Source organism: Gnatocerus cornutus, chromosome 7 (genome assembly GCF_029298725.1).
Source record: "Gnatocerus cornutus isolate USDA-ARS CGAHR chromosome 7, icGnaCorn1.1, whole genome shotgun sequence".
NCBI classification, from domain to species: Eukaryota; Metazoa; Arthropoda; class Insecta; order Coleoptera; family Tenebrionidae; genus Gnatocerus; species Gnatocerus cornutus.
In genome coordinates, this window is record NC_142239.1 from 18,351,539 (window position 1) to 18,372,877 (window position 21,339).

Here is a 21,339-nt window from a genome sequence, read left to right on the forward strand (position 1 = left end):
CCGTTCTTTAAACAAAAATTTCTCCCTATTGCTTTAGAATTTTGAAAATTAAGGCACTTAATTAGCAACTCAAAAGTAGCCAATTCCTCAAATTGCATCATTCTAGAATCAGAATTATCAGAATTACAGGTGCGAATAGAAAAAAATGAATAATTTTGGCCCGTTCTGTAAAACAAATATTTCTAAAATTCGTTCCAGTTGGTCAAAAATTTTCAACTTTTGGGCAGCTAAATAATAAGTCAAAAATAGCAATTTCCCTAAATTTCATCATTCTAACATCAGAATTACGAAAATTACAGGTGCGAATACACAATATTGAAAATTTTTGGGCTGTTCTCTAAACAAAAATTTATAAAATTTGTCCCCGATGCTCTAAAATTTTGAAATTCGAGACAGTTTATTAGTAAGCCGAAAATAATTATCTTCTTAATGTTCATCGAACTGGCATCAAAATTACGAAAATTACAGGTGTGGATATAAAATATAATTTTGGCCTGTTCAATAAAAAAAAATATCTAGAATTTGTTCCCACTACTCTAAAATTTTTAAATTTAGGATAATAAATTAATAGCTAAAATTTAACAAAATCCCAAAATTTCATCGTTCTAGCATCAAAATTACGAAAATTACAGGTGCAAATATAAAATATTAAAAATTTTTGGCCCGTTCTCTAAACGAAAATTTCTAAATTTTATTCCTTTTGAAATTCAAGACACTTAATTAGCAATTCAAAAGTAGCCAATTATCCAAAATTCGTCTCTCTAGTGTCATAATTATCCGAATTACAGGCGCAAATAGAAAAAAATGGAAAAATTTAGCCCGTCCTGTAAAACAAATATTTTTAACATTTGTTCCTGTTGCTCAGAAATTTTCAAATTTTAGACAGTCAAATGATAAATCAAAAGTAGCATTTTCCTTAAATTTCATCACTTTAGCGTCAGAATTTCGAAAGTTACAGGTGCAAATATAAACTATTGAAAAATTTTGGCCCGTTCTTTAAACAAAAATTTCTCCCTATTGCTTTAGAATTTTGAAAATTAAGGCACTTAATTAGCAACTCAAAAGTACCCAATTCCTCAAATTGCATCGTTCTAGAATCAGAATTATCAGAATTACAGGTGCGAATAGAAAAAAATGGAAAATTTTTACCCGTTCTGTAAAACAAATATTTCTAAAATTTGTTCCAGTTGGTCAAAAATTTTCAACTTTAGGGCAGCTAACTAATAAGTCAAAAATAGAAATTTCCCTAAATTTCATCATTCTAACATCAGAATTACGAAAATTACAGGTGCGAATACACAATATTGAAAATTTTTGGCCTGTTCTCTAAACAAAAATTTCTAAAATTTGTCCCCGATGCTCTAAAATTTTGAAATTCGAGACAGTTTATTAGTAAGCCGAAAATAATTATCTTCTTAATATTCATTGAACTGGCATCAAAATTACGAAAATTACAGGTGTGAATATAAAATATAATTTTGGCCTGTTCAATAAAAAAAATATCTAGAATTTGTTGCCACTACTCTAAAATTTTTAAATTTGGGATAATAAATTAACAGCTAAAATTTAACAAAATCCCTAAATTTCATCGTTCTAGCATCAAAATTACGAAAATTACAGGTGCAATTATAAAATATTAAAAATTTTTGGCTCGTTCTCTAAACGAAAATTTCTAAATTTTATTCCTTTTGAAATTCAAGACACTTAATTAGCAATTCAAAAGTAGCCAATTATCCAAAATTCGTCTCTCTAGTGTCATAATTATCCGAATTACAGGTGCAAATAGAAAAAAAATGGGAAAATTTAGCCCGTCCTGCAAAACAAATATTTTTAACATTTGTTCCTGTTGCTCAGAAATTTTCAAATTTTAGACAGTCAAATAATAAATCAAAAGTAGCATTTTCCTTAAATTTCATCATTTTAGCGTCAGAATTTCGAAAGTTACAGGGGCAAATATAAAATATTAAAAAATTTTGGCCCGTTCTCTAAACAAAAATTACTAAATTTTGTCCCTATTGCTTTAGAATTTTGAAAATTAAGGCACTTAATCAGCAACTCAAAAGTAGCCAATTCCTCAAATTGCATCATTCTAGAATCATAATTATCAAAATTACATGTGCGAATAGAAAAAAATGAATAATTTGACCCGTTCTGTAAAGCAAATATTTCTAAAATTGGTTCCTGTTGCTCAAAAATTTTAAAATTTTGGACAGTTAAATAATAAGTCAAAAATAGCAATCTCCCTACATTTCATCAGTCTAGCGACAGAATTACGAAAATTACAGAAACAAACACAAAAAATTGGAAATTTTTGGCCCATTTTCTAAACGAAAATTTCTGAAATTTGTTCCTGTTGCTCTAAAATTTTTAAATTTAGCGCAGTTTATTAATAAACTTAAACTAACAATCTCCTTAAATTTTATCAAATTGGCATCAAAATTACGAAAATTACAGTTGCCTATATCTAACATTAATTATTTTTGGCTCAATCTATAAACAAAAATTTCTAAAACTTGTTTCCGTTATTTTAAAGTTTTCAAATTCAGGACAATGAATTGGTAACCTAAAAGTAGCAAATTTCCCAAATTTGATTGCTTTAACATCACAATTACCAAAATTACAGGTGCAAATAAAAAATATTGTAAAATTTTGGCTCGTTCTATAAATAAAAATTTCTAAAATTCGTCCCTGATGCTCTAAAATTTTGAAATTAGGTACATTTTATTAATAAGCTGAAAGTAATAATCTCTTTAAATTTCATTGAACTGGCATCACAATGACGAGAATTACAGGTGCAAATACATAATAATGGAAATATAAAACAGATTATTAAAAACCCTAAAATAATAATCTCCTCAAATTTCATCGAATTGGCATTAAAACTACAAGCGATGGAAAATATTGGGAACTCTTGTGCATTTTAAAAGTAAAATTTTTTGGAATTTTCTACAGTTAACCAAAACGCCAAAGAAGTAAATTTTAGAAATCCTTGAAATGTTTTGAAAATACAATCGTTTTTCAAAGAAGAAGAAAAATGTATTCCGAAATGTTTGAGAATGAAATCCCAGCGCAGCCACCAATTGGGATCGATCTCAACTCCTCTTCAGTTTCTGTACTTTAAATCAATTAGAACATTATAACTATTTACTCAAACCCTTTAAAACTTGGATTCTAGTTAATTTAATTCCCCTTAGACCACACAGAGTTTTTCCAGTCTTGCCATCCAAACAAAACAGACCCTTAAAATCCCCTTGTCGCCCGTAGTAATTTATCCACAAATTAACGTCTTCCAGACAAATACGCTGACTCAAAAGGAATAACCACCGCGATAACGTTACCGGGACCGTTTCCGACGGACATTTGCAGCGAATGTTTGAATGTCGTTTCGTAACTGCAACAAGTGTCGTTTGATTTTATTGAGCTCCGTTTTCTCGGACTTAAATTGGAAAACGACAACGGTAACGACCGCGACATGCCGAGATTATGACTTGATTTGAATAGAAACGACAGCGTATGTGGAGGAACGACACGTTTGTGTATAATTGGTTGTTTGAGATTTGTTGGTACGGGCGTTTTTTGTGGTGTAATTAAAGGCCATCAACAACAGCTTCATGGGATTATAAAGGTCGGACTGAAGAGTGTTATACATACTCCGACGAGCTATCCGGATTAATCTATTCAAAAGGCAGACAGACGATTACCGGAGCTTTCCGGGACCGCTAACGAGTTGAGGATTTAGCTCACGTTGTTTTTAAGCCTCCCCGTATTTATAATGACCGCTGACTGGGAACTACACGCAAGAAGGCAAAAAGAAGGTGGTCGCTCCGGGAATTCCCGGAGAAAAATGACAATTCCGGTATTCCACCCTCTTTATACATAATCGATGTTGCTCTGGGGTGCTGACAAATTACTCCAAGTCTCTGAGCTTAGTTATTTTAATCGCGACAACGCCTTTCGAGTGGCTGCTCCATTGTTTAGTGCCAATTGTGACTCGTTATCGACTATCTGCGAGACTCGACGGAAATGTTACTCATTAACTGTTATCCCTAGTTTCGCCCCTTAATTAAAAATTGGTGGAGTTCGCTCAAGTTACTTCTAGGAGTTCGAGGGAACTTAATCTGGTAATGTTAGCTCAGTTATCCCGGCGCATCCACCATTTCACCTGCGTAATCTTTTATCTTTGCAAAGAAGAAATAAAAACTTTCTCCATATCTCATACGCTGGCGTTGATTATCTCGGTAAAAAATCCCGAATCAGATTTTTCACGGACAATTTCCCGTCGCCGAATCAATCTTAAAGAAGCCCGTTTTATTTGCTTCCACTCATGCAAATGGAGGTCTTTGGAAGTTAATCAAACAGAGATCTCGAGAGTAAACATCAGCACCTTCCTGCTAATTTCTCAAAGCAAATGTTGCCCGTATCTCTAACCCCGATCTAAACAAAATTAGTTTTTCCGAGGCGGAATGTTGGCATCGATTAGAAGAGAAGGATCTTCAATGGGGCCCAACATTTAATTCGTCCCTTTCTGGTTCCAATTACCCTAAAAAGTGGTGTAATTAACTCTGACAGAAGTGAAAAAATCCTGAAAGCAGCGCAATTAAATGTGCGAAATTCTTCAGAGATCATAAAGTTGTTTAAGAGAGCTCGAGTTAAGCTCAAAAGCGCTGAAAAGAATTAAAATATGAAAATGTATGAGGAGGAGGAGGAAACGGAGCCTGGATTAATGTAATACGTTACGTGGAAAGTCGATTTGTGACGAGGGATTCTGCTTTAGACGCTTATTATTCCGCCCGAATTAATCTCAAGTAGTTCAAAAGTGCGCGCCATTGTCTTCAAGGAGGTCCTGGAGAAACGGCCTCCTCTGTACCATCAACAGTGGAACAAATAAAATAAGCACCACTTCATGTATGAGTCTTTCCAGATCCTTATTGCGGCGTAAATTACACCCGCGACTGGATGCATTTTATGGAAAGCGCAACTTCGTTTATTGCCAGAGCTGGAATCTTGGCAGAAATGCTGAAACCGGCAAATTCTCAACGATCAATGCCGTAATATGCACACCGGTATGTCATTTCGGTCATAGTTGGTAATGGCACGTGTGCAATTATCGTGTTATAAATTAACCATCGTGTTAGTAGCAGGCGGGAATTTGATCAGCATAATTGGCGGTGTGATAGATTGCGCGTTTTTACCAATAAATTGGAAATAGTTGCAAAGCCCGGCGCATCCACCATTTTTCAAATTTATTTCTGCAGCCATTCATAGATATCACAAAATCTAAAGCTATTGTTGTAACAAAGACATAATTTAAATCTTTGTGGAAGAGTTTACAAAGCCTTATTATGTATGAGTTACATACAAAGGATTATATTCGATTTTCTTTCAAAAGAATGAGATTTGGCATAAAAAATTCTGACGGTTTCAAAATGTGCTGTTTTAGTGTTATGGTAGCAAACTGTGTTTACATTTTTAGTGCAAGTGAAAAACATTTCGTGGATAAAATGAAAGAAATAGCTGGAATAGCGTTGAAAGTTAAAGGAATCTCAGTCTAGAAAATTGCATTTTGTCTACGATCAGCAAGTCATGACTAGAATCTTTCTAAAAATTTTAGTAATTAACGATGCATCTTTCTATTGCATGAAAAGTAATATTCATTATTACATCGATACGCTATTACAACATCCATACGGATCATTACAGACTGATAAAAACCCTGGTTTTGCTGAAATTTGAAACCGGGACGTCTAGGGTTTCACTCAGACGCCGGAACATCTTTGCTATGACTGGTTGAGATAAAAATTACTGTATAATGTAAAATAAAAATTTCAGTTACAGAATTATTAATTTAGTCGTAGATAAAATAGTGTCATTTACTCGCGTGTTCAATAGTTCATAGATTTTTCAAAAGTCGAAATTTGCAAATTTTCGAAAAAATTTATGACTAAAACAATGGCTAAACTTCTGATATCGATATCTCGCCTATTTTTTAGAGTAAACTTAAGTTATTATACATCAGTGTACGCAAAATTTTACGCAGATTTCAAATCTGAGATTTAAATTCAGATCCGACAACAGATAACTGAGTTATGGCTGATCAAAGTTTCGGAAAGTTGATTTTCATTTTTCTCATTTTTCTCAATTTTTGAAGTTAAATATCTCAGAAACTATTAGAGATATTGAAATGCGGTTTGCGCCATCGTTTTTCTCGGCTCATTTTACGTTAGAAAAAGTGCTTAAAAGCTCAAAATTCGATAGTCGACCTTTCGCGAAAAAAAATTCCGACTCAAACGATAAAAATTTTTCATTTTTTTTATTTTTGGCCATAGCTTGTAAACTATTTGTCCGATCGATCTCAAATTTAGCCAGTAGATAGTTTTCGAGCTCCTCTTTCGACTGATGTACAATTCAAAGCTATTAAACGTCGTTTTCATTTTGAAAACATTGATTAAAAATCACCCTAAAATGACGTTTTCAAAACAGTTTTTGGCCAATACCTCGTTTATTTATTAAGCAAACTCAACAAATTTTGGTCTCATTTTACGCAGAATTTTACGCTGAATTCAAAAACATGATAATTTTTTAATTTTTGTCAACAAATAACCGAGTTATGGCCGTTTGAAATTTTGGATTGTCGCCAGAGGGCCTAATTTTTGAAGGTTCAAAACAATTCATGCTCGATATCTCGGAAACTATTTCAGATATTGAGATGCGGTTTGCGCCATCGTTTTTCTCGCAATTTTTTACATAAGAAATAGTGTTTAGATTTTCCAATAGTCGAAAGTTGCACATTTTCGCAAAAATTCATGACTAAAACTATGGCCAAACTTCTCATATCGATATCTCGCTTATTTTTTAGAGTAAACTCAAGTTATTATACATCAATGTACGCAGAATTTTACGCAGATTCCAAATCTTGGATTTAAATTCACATCCGACAACAAATAACTGAGTTATGGCCGATCAAAGTTTTGGAAAGTTGATTTTCATTTTTTCTCATTTTTCGTAATTTTTAAAGTTACATATCTCGGAAACGATTTGAGATATTGAGATGTGGTTTGCGCCATTCTTTTTCTCGGCTCATTTTACGTTAGAAAATGTTCTCAAAAGCCCAAAATTCAATAGTCGATTTTTTGCGAAAAAAAATTCCGACTCAAACGACGAAAATTTTTCATTTTTTTTATTTTTTGCCATAACTAGTAAACTATTTGTCCGATAGATCTCGAATTTGGTCAGCAAATAGATTTTGAGCTCCTTTTTCGACTGATGTATAATTCAATGCTATTAACATCGTTTTCTTTTTGAAAAGATTGATTTAAAATCACCCTAAAATGATGTTTCCAAAACAGTTTTTGGCCAATACCTCGTTTATTTATTAAGCAAACTCAACAAATTTGGGTCTCATTTTACGCAAAATTTCACGCTGAATCCAAAAACATGATGATTTTTAATATTTGTTAATAAATAACCGAGTTATGGCCGTTTGAAATTTTGGGTTGTCGCCAGAGAGCCAAATTTTTGACGCCTTCAAAACAATTCTTTCTCGATATCTCGGAAACTATTTCAGATATTGGGATGCGGTTTGTGCCATCGTTTTTCTCGCGATTTTTTACATAAGAAACAGTCTTTGATTTTTCTACAGTCAAAATTTGCAAATTTTCGCAAAAATTTACGACTAAAACTATGTCAAATTTTTGATATCGATATCTCGCTAATTTATTTGTAGAATCTCCAGATCCTCTTTCTCCTAGAATTTTACAGATTTTATCTACATTGTCTAATTTCTCTTTAGATTTTTGATGAAAAAAAGTTCTTGAAAAATTAGCACAAAGTGAGGAAGTAAATGTCACTGATAATTTATATTTTGTATCTTAGCTTGAACTTTTTCTCGGGTAATTTTGTAGCAATAGCTGATGAAAATATCATCAATTTTGCGAAAATTTTAACTAGGACTAAAAATTATGCTGTTTGATACAAAGTGCCTTCAAATTTCATTAAATAATAAAAAACTCGGCTACAAAATTTTAAGAGTTGCTGCATAAAATGGTAGTCTATGATTATCATCAATTTTGACCTCTGAAATCTTTTAAAAACGCGAGATTTATCAAAAAACTACATTGTTGTAAGTAAAGTCTGGAAAAGTTGACAAAACATGATTTTTTTTTCAAAAATTTTTCCATATTATTTTTCATGTAACTTGTAAATGGCAAGAGATAATAACTTGTTTGACACTGTGTTAGAAAGCAAAAATCTTAACCTTCATAATGACCGCATTACAATAAAAAATCAAAGTACCAACTTAGGAGTTTTATACAAAAAACAGTCAAAAAGTTTGTTGTTCGAAATTTTCATCAGTTTTTCTAAAATGTCTTGGCAAAACTAACTCTCCCGGAGATTTCTGTAGTTCGTTGAAAAGCTTATTTCTTTACCTTTCTAACAATACATTATAGTTTCATGATTTTTCAAGTTTTTAAGCAAAACAGCAAGTACTAAAAAAATTTCAGAATTAAAATCAAAAAAAAAATGAGAAAACTGAAAACAAAAAAAAATGCCCCGGAATCTCCCTATTTCTACATTCATCTTTGTGCTTCCCTAAACGTCAAAACCATTACACTCCGTCACTTGTCGTCAAAAGATGGCGCAATCCCAATTTACGACACGTAACGTGTCTGGAAAAATACAACAGATCATAATAAATAACGCGCGACGTGTATTATTTACGAGACGAGGTTCAGGGGAATCGTAGATTTTTTTGTTGGCAACAGTGAGATCAGTCGTGACAACTTTAACAACCGCCGAAACTTCCAGCAATTAAAAGTTCATTATTAAAGTTCGTAGTAAAGAATAGTAGAGAATTAAAAACACAGCCAGAAAGAAAACAAATAATTTAATTTTAAATTCCGGGTCGAGTCGGAGCGCCGGAAGTGGTTTTAATAAAACGGCAAGTATTTACATTTTTATGAATTTGATGAAATTTCGCGGACTTCACATGTCTCCAGTTTGGGGAACTTGTTGATAGTTGGAGGTGTGTAAAAAGAGGTTCGCCGCCGCCGCGGCACTAATCTAAATGATTCATTGTTGAACAAATGAGATCCTTAATTTAAACTTGAAGATTAATCAAGGCGCTGTTATACAGAATAAGCCCGCAACTAATTCTATTGCAACGAGATGGCGGTGTTTGTAATTAGAATAGTCGGGGGCGGCGGCGGTGTCACATACAACCTTAATTAGATGGGTACAGCTTTTATCGCATTTATTCGCGAACTTTGAAAACGTCAAAAGCTCGTTCACATCGATCTGACTTTAAATATGCATGGAATAAATTATTTCGCCGCTATTTACATGTTGTCGATTAAATCTTTTCTCGGTCATTGATTTTTTACGCCAAATAGTTGCTAATTAGTGTTTGTGGAAGTTTTATTCATTTATCATTTCACTGGCAGCTTCTGTTGTGTTTCAAACTTCACAACGCGGCTACTGGGAGCAAAAATTACGAGAAGAGGCTACATATGTCTGCGTTATTAAATTTAAATTTCGAGTTAAATGTTGCGAGGGCAGATTTACACGAGTTTTTATTCTGAGTGAAGGTTGGGATTTTCAAGCGGAAATGCTAAATCGATGGAAAAATTAACTCCGCTGACGTTTTGATACCATTAAAATTCAACAAAATCTAAAAGCTCTGGCGTTAATTATTCAGATAATGCAACTTTTAGTGTTTGTTGCCCCGGCCGAATTAAAAAATTTAGACACTTTTTACTCTTCTGGAGTGTTAAAGCGGCGGATCCTCTATTTTCATCTTTTTTTTTCTCTGCTGCGTCTTCTAAGAACTATTTTCTCGGCCAAAAACAACAAGATCGATTGCTCAAATAAACAGAGCTAAAATTATGATGCCATTAAATTTTAACAAGACCTGAAAGCTCCGAGGTTAATTATTCAAAAGCTGCATCTTCCAATGCACTTAACCGAGCTCGAATTGATACATTTCATTGACGCATCCACCACATTTAACTTTTCTGCTTTGAAATGGCAATTAAATTTCTCCTCGCCCGGCGCATCCACCATTTTCAACAATTTTTTCCGCCTAATTTCAGGTTAATTATAATTAAGCGTGTCATCCAAACACCTAATTGCGCCTAATTAATTCTTTAGTTCCTCTTCATTATCATTGAGGGTAATTATAGTTTTTTCCTCCCCCATCAATCTCGAGTTTCATTATATTTCCGCTAAAAATAAAAAAGAGAGCCTGCATTGTAACTATAACACGTTCTTCGTTTTAAAACTTGCTAACGTTTAATCTCAAGTTGAACAAAGTTGGCTTGAGTTATCAACAAATAAAAAACTTTAACGATGCTGGCGTTCCCGAGATGTAATCGCAACTGTTTAGAATAAAAAATAAATTTCCCCGAAGAAACTTTCCTTGCTCGATATATTTTGAAATGATTTTTCCCAGGGTAAAAATTTCATTACTGTACCGGAAGTGCTTAACTGATCGTACTCCAACCGGAGTTATAGAGAAGGACCCGGATTATTCCGAATTATCTCACCTGGAGATAGAGGCAAGTTCCGGAGCCGGATGTGCTCTGAATATTTCACTTTAATCAGCGAGATGTGCTTTGAAACTTCAGCTTTGTGCAGACGTTTGGATATTTTTTCAAGATCGATTTTAATTCAAGGGGAAAGTCCTAAGGGGGGTTATTTTCGGCCTATAATCTGCATCGACTTGGGACAAATAAAGTTTCCGGGCCGGTGGAAATTTGTCACCTCATCCGTCAAGTGTTTAGAGAATTTAGGATGCTTACCAGAAATTAGGCCGAAGAGGGCGGCGAACACCGCCACCGGGGGCAGCATGGCGGCAGTCTGTAATAAAAAAAACATTTTTGAGAAACAATAAACTGGTAGTTCGTAACATTAATCACTCTTAATTTAATTAATTCTAATTAAGAACCCGAAATTCCGATGCCGCCACCGCTAATTTCTCAACACCTCGGTAATTAACATCTCATGGGGTCCGAGCAAAAAGTGTCGACTGGAATTAACGCCTTCCGTGTTGTTTGTGTCATTGGAAGAAAAAATGCGAACAGCTGTTTCATCCCTCTTTTCCTGGTCCGCGTAATAATTAATAATCACTAATCACACAATCCCAGTTCTAGTCCTTGTTCCTTCGCTCTGAGCCTTCCAATTCCCGCAGGTGGTGGCAGAAGTTAGTTACAACGTTGTCGGTTTTCATTTTATGCCCGGAAGCACCCAAAGCACGTAACTATCAGCAAACAGAAGCGTCCCAACAATCCATACATCTATTGTGTACCACCGCCCCCAGCTTCCATTTTATTTACAAATCAAAACTTGAGGGGGTGAGTCGCTCCGGGGCATCCCGGAAAAACCGCCCCGCTGTGATCGAAACGCTTCAATTAACAACGCGCATAAAATATCGTCGATTCCAATTATATTTTCAATATTGTTTCGATTTTAGCGAGGCCAGGTGTGTTTTAACATTACATAAATTGCCAACACCACCATAAAACGATGAAATGCGCGGATTTCGTCGGAAATTCCCAAAATATTTATTTTGCATTTGATTTATTTTTGGATTCCATAAACACGTGTCAAAAAGCTTTGTCAAAGTCGTTTGTTTCGGCGGATTTTTAACATTGCGTTAAATATTGATTATCGGCGGTGCCGTTTACATAACCCGGACCTATTCGTCATTCCGGACTGTCAAGAGCGCTCCGGGTAAATCCCCGGACTGTTCTACAAGACATCTGTTGATATATTCCCGGGAGGACAAGAACCAGTTTAAAAAGTCTGTATCGATGGATTTAGATGCGGGGCACGACCGGAAGTGGTCGCTGAATAAACAGGAAATATGTCAGGGCTGCCAACGACTAGGGACTTTTTATCAAATCACTCTTTGGTTTCATGAGGCAAAAATTCACATCTAAAGTGGGCTCATAATTATTATTAGTAGACGAGAAATCAGAATAAGCAAATTCAAGAAGTCGAATTTTTAAGAATATTTTCAGATTGAGATCGTGGTCAAATTTGTTTGATTTCTATACCAAATGAAAGAGCGACTCAAAATGTATAAGTGAACAAACTTTCATATTCATAAGTTCAGTATTTTAGAAAAGAAACAAAAAAATCAAGTACCAAATTTTTTACGCAAGTTTTCAAAATTCCAAATAACACCAGTCAACAAATTTTGGAAAAAAATTACTGAAAAAGTGGAAAATATTCAAAAGTGGTATGGGCTCTTGATTTCATATCCAAAATCCGTTTTGCTTCAACAGGTCCGGATTTAGAGATATTTTTGAAAATTATGTTTTTAAGTTCTACTGTACGAAAATTTCTCTTCAATTTTTTTTGAAAACTTGCAGAGTTAAAGAATTGCTCGACAGTGTTTTAGAAAGCTTGTTTAATAAGGTTTCAAACGACCGATAAAACTCATTACTAGGGTATAGTATATTAAAAAAATTTAAAAAGAAACTCTGAGCCATAATGATAAAATTTAGAATATACAGAAAGATTCTTTAGTTTAAACTTTTATCCAGAGTTGGGTCTGGAATTCCCGGAATTTCTTTTCCAACGTTTTCACTTTTTTAACTCTTCTAGTTTATTATTAATTTCAATAATATTTTTTTTGTGCTTAGCAATTTATGCAATAAGCAACAGTTATAGACATCCAATGAATGAACAGTACGCTCAAGTGGGTTGTTCGCGTGTGTTTTTTGTTGAAAAAACTACTTTGGGAAAGATAATGCAGGCCAATGAAAGAATTCTTTTTTTGCGGTTTCATCCGATTTTAATCGCATTCTCCATTTTGTTATAAAGAAAGGGTGGATCTTTGTCTCTTTTGCTCTAGAAGTTTGTAAGAGTCGCAACTTTGGCAAATTGTTTTTCAAAGTTTTAACGTTTTAATTAAACTTAATAACAATGAAAACAGATTTTTGACGAACTCAGAATTTGCATGTAGTACAAACTAAACGCCGAGCTTCACTTTCATTCACAGATTTTCTGGGAGGCAGCTTGCAAGGATTTAACGAGGAGTGCTCCAGACAGCAAAATTAAAAAAAAAGAATCTAAAAACAATTTGCACAAAAGTTGAGGGAAATTTAGAAAATCTAAAAAGTAGCCAATTTAAGAACAATCTGGAGGAAAAACAAGAAAAAAGAATTTAGACAAACTCAAGAGAATTTAAATTAATCATAAAGAAATCTAGAGAGAGTCTAAGAAAAAAATATAGACATTTAGAGACAATTTATGAAATTCAAAGAGTTCGTATCTAAAAAGAAAATGCAAGAAGAATGTAAATTTTAAAATCGAAGGACAATCAAACCGAATCTAAAGAGAATCCAGAATGTTTACCTACACAAATTGAAGAGAATCCAAAACGAACTAGAGATCTAAAATAGTATATTAAAACATCGAGTTTCATAAAGCACGAATCCAAGTTTAAAAATTGAGCCACTTTATAATAGATGAGTGCCTTAATGGCCTTATGAACAAAGTTATTTTCGCTAGAATAGCTTTGTTTCGATAGCAACTTGGGAATGTTTAAAATGCAAATTAGGAAAAACTAAAAGCGAACGCGAGGTACTCAAAAAACATTTTTCACAAATATCTCTGAATCCTGACCTGATGGAGTAAAACGGACCTCGGATTTAGAATCTGGAGGCAATTCGACGTTAGAAATGACTTTCCACTGCTCCGGTACAAATTCCGTATAAAATTTGTTGACTAGTAAACTATCTAGAATAAAAAAAAAATAAAATTTTCGCTACGTGCTTTCGGCGTGTTCTTCGGTTTGCCACAATACTCAGAATCTCAAAAATGCTTAGACCACCATAAATTCATAACGATCTCTTTTAAAAAATCGGCGGCTCCAGAACCTCGAATCGATTTTCCTTCAGGAGTGCCTGCCCACTTCTCCAAAACCTCGTTGACTAGTGTAATCATTTCACCCCCGTTGCTCAATTAGCTAGTGCATCACTGCACTCCCCCAATCAATAAGACCCCAATGGCTCTTAACACCCCCAATAAATCTCCTCGTTAAATTTAACAAAACCGCGTTTTGTACTGATTAATAGCGAAGTTAATTGACGCAATTATTTGGAATTGGGCACGAAATCATGTATTTAAAAATGGTGGATGCGCCGGATGTATATATTTAAATTAGTTGGCACTTTGGCGTCCCGAAACAAGGCATAAATCGACTTATCTAAAGATTCTATAAAAACAGCTTTACAAAAAGCAGACTCCTTGTTAATACACAGCCCGAACTTTATTTTATCTCATACATAAGTAATGAGGTAAAACTTCTCCGCTGATTCTCGCAGAATTCCGTTCTAGGCCAGCGATCTAGTGGTTTCTGTTTACGAAAGCATTCATATTTTTAACTGTATTATTATGATGGGAAGTTTTGTTTGAAATGATGAGTGCATCGATTGCAACTGGAAGGTAATAATGCACCCTACATCCTTCATCAATCAACTTCAGCGTGGTGAATTCGTAAATACATAAATTGAAAAGCAACACACGCCTCCGGAATATAGAATCCTGAATATAAGAAGCGCTACGAATAGATGATATCGCCAGCTTTATTCCCTCTCTGAGAACGATACCATTCATAGTAATTTTGATAAATGCGCTCATTTCGGCTGAATTTTATTGGATAAAGAGGGGGAGATTTATTTATACATTCCAATTTGAAAAGATACAACGATACCCGACATTCATCATTTTTACCCCCGTGAATTAGCGGCATACTAATGGCGACAATTTTAAAACGAATCGATTTTTCGATGCGACCCTCTTGGGAATGCGGACTACGATTTTGGGGGCAAACAATGAGAGGGTTGTTGTTTCAATGGCTATGTTGATTGTGTTAAAATTGTCGGGTTTTGACCTCAATGAAAATCTCCGGAGCGGCTTTTAGACCGGAAGAGGGAGTCGACGACAGAATTAAATACGAACATCTGTGGAGTAATGGGGAAATAGAATGGCCTGATTATTTTCCACCCTCGATAATTAGTTGGAGGAGTCATTTCAAAGAGACAGAGACTGTATAAAAGTGACACTGGACCAGAATTGGGCTGTTGAGAGAACGAGACTGAAATTAATGTTGGGCTCCCATAATTTTACAACTATTTGGCGCAAACACCAATTTTCTTCTGGAGACACTAAATGGGGAAACGGGCAGAATATTCGGACTATTTATAGCTCGAGCGAACGTTTAAGCGGTTGTAATTCCACTCAGATATTCAATAAAAATTAATGACTCCTACAACTTATCCCTTTAAAGGTCTTTAAAGGTCAAAAGGTGCGTCTAGTTTAAGCATCATTGCAAAAGAAGTTTAAAGATTCCAAATTCTTTGCTCTTTTCGTTCTCGAATTATTTCGTTGTTGAGCTAAGATGGCCCACGTACGTCCTAATAGAAGGCAACCCAAAATACAGATTTCAATAGATTTTAAATTCTAAATAATATTTTTACAGTTCGTTTAGGTTGGAATGTCTACTCTTAGCCACAAATTCTAAAAATTTCACCTCAATCAATCCAATTTTGACTCACATTGGGTTTGATGTGAATTTGAGATTATTTTGGATAAATCTAACAATGTGTATTCTTTATTCAGTGAAAAACCTTTTGCTAAAACATTGTGTTACCCTCTTATGCCGAAATAATTGAAGAAAATTTGAAGAAAATTAAAACCCTTGTACAACGTGTTTATAAATGTTTCTAGCATCAAGGGTGGCTATGAAATGTCAAAGAATTGTGCCGCTTATTACAAATGTGGGTTTCGATTTGTCAACTGACATTTGCAGTTAACCTCAAACATGAAGCAAAGTAAGTTTTGAGAAATAAACTGTTCGAGTTGTGGTTTAAAACCTGAAAATCGAAAACTTGGGCACAAAACCGTAACTAAAACGTCATTGAAGCAAGTAACATTATGAATAATTTTCAAGATAGTTATATTCACCATGAAAATAAAGCGGCAAAATAGTGTACGACAGGAATTCCAAAGCCACGTTTGATGCTAGAAACATTTATAAACACCTTGTACAAATTTATGAAAGGGATTTATTGAGTTCTCAATTAGTTTCCTAACATTGATGCAAAGCAGTTTTTATGTCAAAATTGACAACTGTCAAATTTTGGGGCAACAATAATGCCAAACTTGTCATCCTAAAATTTACAAAGTTAATTCAACAAAATCCCAATTTAAAAAATTTAAATTTAAACTGACATTGATGTTACTTAAAAGGCAGCAATTTTTAGAATACAGTGTTATTCCGGCATTATTAAAAAAATCGAATCAGAAACGTAAAATTTCAAATTGTCGGCTCGAAACTTAGAGAACTGACACGACAATGTCTAAAATAACCTTACTTTTCAACCTTAAAGATAGAACCAAAGATAAACACGGATCTTAAAAAGACAAATTTGCAGTAAAAAGGATAGTTTCGAAATCATGCGACGTTCCGCAGTGACGGATCTTTATTTCGCGGTCACGCACGTCAAAAATTCGAGCGGGAAATTTAAAATATTACGTTTTTAAACTAATTTTGACTAACGCCGTGATAACATAGAATTTTAAAAATAAAAATTCTCTAGAGCAAAATCCGACATTAACCAAATTTAATTTTCAGGTTCGGAAAAGCAGTAAAAAATAAAATTAAAATTCCCATGTTATTTCTTTATGTTAAGTAATCCGCGGAACACCCGGTACATAACTTATCTAGTTAGCAAAAGTTTATTACAGCAGTGACAGATTTCGTCAATATTCTTTTAAAAACAGACTCGGATTAAAAGCATTTTAAAAAATTATCTATTAAAATCTAGAATCCATTGAAATCTGTATTTTGGGTTGCCTTTTTGTAGGGGAAACTTAAATCATCTTAGTTGAATTCCCCTGAATATATAATTTATAAAGATTTTTGTTTTGTTTTGACTATCTTCTTTGCTGATAGTTCACTAGTAAAAAATTTTCCTTATTCTTATCATTACACGCTTGCTTATGAGACATACGAGATTTTCTCGGGACTCAGATTACTTACGACGACACGTAATGGAAAATTTCCACACTACATAAAATTATTAATAAATTTACATTTACGGAAATTGGAATTTTTCTGGGGTCCTTAGATCGCAACTCTTGGAGCTTGGAACCATTTTTGGTACATATTTTATGAAGTTTTTTGATCAACAAACTTTTGATCTATAAGCAGTTTCTGTACAATAGAGATTTCGGGAAAAGACAACAAACCATGGTCTACAGACGATGTAAAATCCTTAATTTCTCTTTATGAAAAAAATTCACATCTGTGGAATGTTGAAGGCGCCTACTAAAAGAATAGATATAAAAATCTAAATTCTTGTGTCTATTTGTCGTATCTCCAGAAAATCTCTCTTTGTTATTTTCTACACTCTCAAACTCAACACGATCAATAATTATTATTCTATTGTGATAAAATTTAGCACTACAATAGGGTATGTATTCGAAATTCGAGCAAGTTTGGAACCAACCATGTTACAAAACTAAATTCAAATATACGCGTATAAACGGATATGTGAAAAACTGCAAAATCCAGAACATTTCAGATAATAAATTTTGAAAAAAAGTTGTGTTTTTTTTTTGTTTTTTGCGGTTAATTGAATTGTTTAGTGTTGTGGATTCTCTATTTTTTCATTTATAGTATTATTGGTGCTTAAATTCGATATACATTTTGTTTTTTGAATGCTTTTGCATGCTTTGGTTTTATTATTGTAAATTTTGAAGATCTAAAAAAATTAAAAATTCTGTTACGTTTGATCCTCCAGTAACAAAATTTGCCATCGTTACTACTTTTAATATGCCGAATTACAAACTTCTGTAGCAAAAGAGACACTTTTTAAAAATTTATATTTAAAGATCCACCCTCTCCCCATTACAAAATGAAGAATGTGATTGAAATCGGATTAAAACCAAAAAAAGAATTCGTGCGATTGGCTGCCATTTCTTTATCAAAGAAGTTTTTATAATAAAAACGCACCCGAGCAACCAATTCGAACGTAACGTGTATTCATTGACTGTTTGTCCAAAACTATGGTTTATTGGATTGATTTCTTTCCTAATTAAATCATGCAAAAAAAAGTGTCATTCATTTAAAATTTCTAACATTTGAGTCTTTTGTTTTATGATTTTGAAATTTGGTAGAGTTAATAAACGACTCAAAAATAGTAACTTGTTTGAATTTCGCAGCTGTAGCTCTAAAATTACCAAAATTACCAATTTTATTGGCGGATGTCGGAAATTTTTCCTTGGACTTCAAAATAAACATTTTTAAACTTTGAGTATTTTTGCTCTACAATTGTACAAAATTTGGTAGAGTTAAATCCACGACTCAAAAATAATATACAGGGTGAGTTTGAAATAGAAGCAGAAAAAAAACATGGTTTTACGGAAATACGTAGAAGACGTTTTCAGTGATTTTTATTAATTTTAAGGTAAAGATAAAAATTTCAAAATCCTGACTTTACCAGCGCCACTGATATGCACAAAATAACCTTAACAACAACGCTGTAATGGATTTTTTTCCGCCTCTATTTCAAAATCACCCTGTATAGTAACTAAACTCTTCTGTTTTTGTATCATTTATTTTCCTTAGAATTTAAACCGGATGTAAACAACTCTTAAATATTTACAAATACAGTATGATTGCGTTAATTCGTACTAAAATTAAACAATAATTAAAAAAAGATATAGACTACTTATTATCGATGATAAAAAAGTAACTTTTATCTTTTTGATGCTCAAACTCGACAAGAAACGAAAAGAGGACAGAATTTAAAAATTGCAGCACAAATTAGCACAAAATTATTATAAAATACATATAAGACCGGTTTGAATAACTTTTATAAGCTCAGCGTCAAGGTTGAGCATCTTTTTTTTTTAAATAAGTCAAAACCAAAAAATCACAGAATTTAGGAATTGCTGCACAAACTTATGACTTATGACATATGTTGAAACTTTTGTTGCAATGTGTGATGCAAAAATTCGCGAATCATGCAATTGAAGCGAAAATCTCCTGATAAAAACGTCTGGCAACATGTGTGTTTTAGTGAAAATGACACACGTCATACAAAATGTACAATCGTGCTCGATAGTCAATGGGATGTACAAGCACTAAACAGAAGCTGTCGACAAATTATTGTTATTGTAACGTCAGGACAATGCGCATTTCATCAATCCGATTGCATCGAGTTAATGCGTTTTATTACTTTAAGCACTGCGAATTGGAGGGTGTTAACCAAATGAGTATTTAGAGGAATTAATTAGTGATTTTCCCGGCGCATCCACCATTTCTAGTTTTTGATTTTACCTCCCGCTTCCGAGGTTTTCTGCCGACAATCAAATCCACAGACCTTATTAATTCAATAGACAGTCGACACTCTGTTTCCCACAGAATTAGTCGTTGTTTACGTTAGCGAGAACATCAACAGATGGCTGTTTGTGTTTCCGCCACAATTCCGATTAATTCGAAAATGAGGGTTGATAAATTGGGGGGCTTTTAAGAGTTCGGTGGAGGTAGCGGCACGTTTTGTTCCATTCAAGTGTATTGAGAAAAGTTTAAGTTTGGAGTTGGAAATTTTCATTAGTTTTAATGTTGTGCATTAAGTCCTAAATTGGTTTTAGTAGTTTTAATAACGGCGTTTACTTGGAGTAATTTTACGCTTTATTAAATTTATTATTCGGGGACGGCTAAGGCGACAACTTGTTACAGTTTGGAGTAGTTAGGGGTAGTTTCAGAACACTCAGATTTAATGGTTTTCTGTCATAGTTCCACGGAAGTAAAAGATTTAGAAAATTGAGATAATATTAATAATATTAATATTAATAAGCCTTTGTTTTTCATGAGACATTTAACTTCCACATGTGGGATTTTCCGTGTTTTATCTCGTACAATGTAATTTCCCGGAGACATATTTTAATTTTCCCGCTCTGTTTCTTCCACATTTTTTTGATTCAATATTGTTTAAATTGCCTCGAAGCTGAGGGTAAAGTCACCCTTATCTGCCAATTCGAAAATAATAAACAGCTCCATTGTCGCAACCCTGTATCTATTGTTTTTTCGCCACGAAGGGGATTGCTGTCCCAAGGGGTTCTTTTAGCGAAGTCGTCTCTGTAAACACCATTGGCTTTTCCAGGCACGGCCTCAAAATCGATTCATATCTTTCAGGAGTGTATTTGTTTTCTATTCGCGCTGAAGAGATATAATTTCACCCTTAAACTAAATGTTTGCGAATGAAGCAGGACCGGTTTCTGAGGAGCCCCCTCCTCCATTATGGAGATATAATCTAATGGTGTGTATATCTCCCCACGACTCGATTTAGAAGTCACTTTTGATGGATCGCGGTCCGGGCTTTCCCCTAATGGGAATTGATGGGAAATTGGTACCCTCCTAATCCCACCCTGTGTCGCGGTTTGCCTTTTTTCCACACTATCGATTCCACATCTTGCAATTTTTGCAGGTAAAATTGGCAAGAAACCCGTGAAATTGAAAACATCAAAAGTGAATTTACTAGGTTTTACACCCTCTGTTTTGTGGTTTATACTTAAATGTTACCCCATCAATAATTTTTAACGTTACTGATAACTCTTGGGGGATTAACAGAGATATAATTCACATCGAACCGAGGAAACGTAATAAAACGCAAGAATTAAGGCTCGTCTCGGCTTTTGTTGTCGTAATTAATCTGTTTTGCTGCTGGAACATGGCGCAATTTTTGGTCGAAGATAAAAGCACGACATGGCGTTTCTTTTATTCCATTGTTTCAGGGAGTTTTCATGCAGATTTCTCAGAGGGACGATCTTATTTATAGGGGGAAAACGATCAAAAATTCTGTCCCCGTGTCTCTCAAATTAAAATTATGAAAGGGGCCCTCAAATTTTCCAAAATTCATGCAAATCAAAGATCAAAATCCAGCGCCCAAAACCGACCCTATTATAATTTTAGCGCCCAAGCGACCCAATTAGGAAAATCGCCCCCAGTGCCCCGTCTATAAATTAAGACGCTGCCATTTGCATTTGCATCAATACTGATACCAAAATGGCCACCCGCCCGCCATTACCGATGCAAATATATTCAGATCACGTGACAATAGTCCCGGAGCGTCCCTAATTGGAAAAAAGTCCCGAAATCTTCCCTGAAGGACACAACGTCAATTAATTCGTTTCAGGTGTTCTGACGTAGATAACGGTTGAAATTGCATGGATGAGCACGTTTTTTCGCGCGATTAAAACCGATCGGATTTGTCACGTAACGAGCTTAATTACGTTTTTTAAGTTTTTTAGTTGAGGATGTGG

The 21,339-nt window shown here is 34.1% G+C and overlaps 1 protein-coding gene across 1 annotated transcript in view; it reads right to left on the reverse strand.

Moving 5' to 3' along the window:
- The window catches only part of LOC148172028 (Ig-like and fibronectin type-III domain-containing protein 2), a 70,385-nt gene that overhangs the window by 24,553 nt on the left and 24,493 nt on the right, over positions 1-21,339 (reverse strand). Inside the window, exon 3 of the mRNA XM_088042593.1 lies at positions 10,797-10,854. Coding sequence (XP_087898719.1) covers positions 10,797-10,845 — 49 coding nt within the window. The 5' untranslated portion in view covers positions 10,846-10,854. The remainder of the gene's footprint in view (positions 1-10,796; positions 10,855-21,339) is intronic.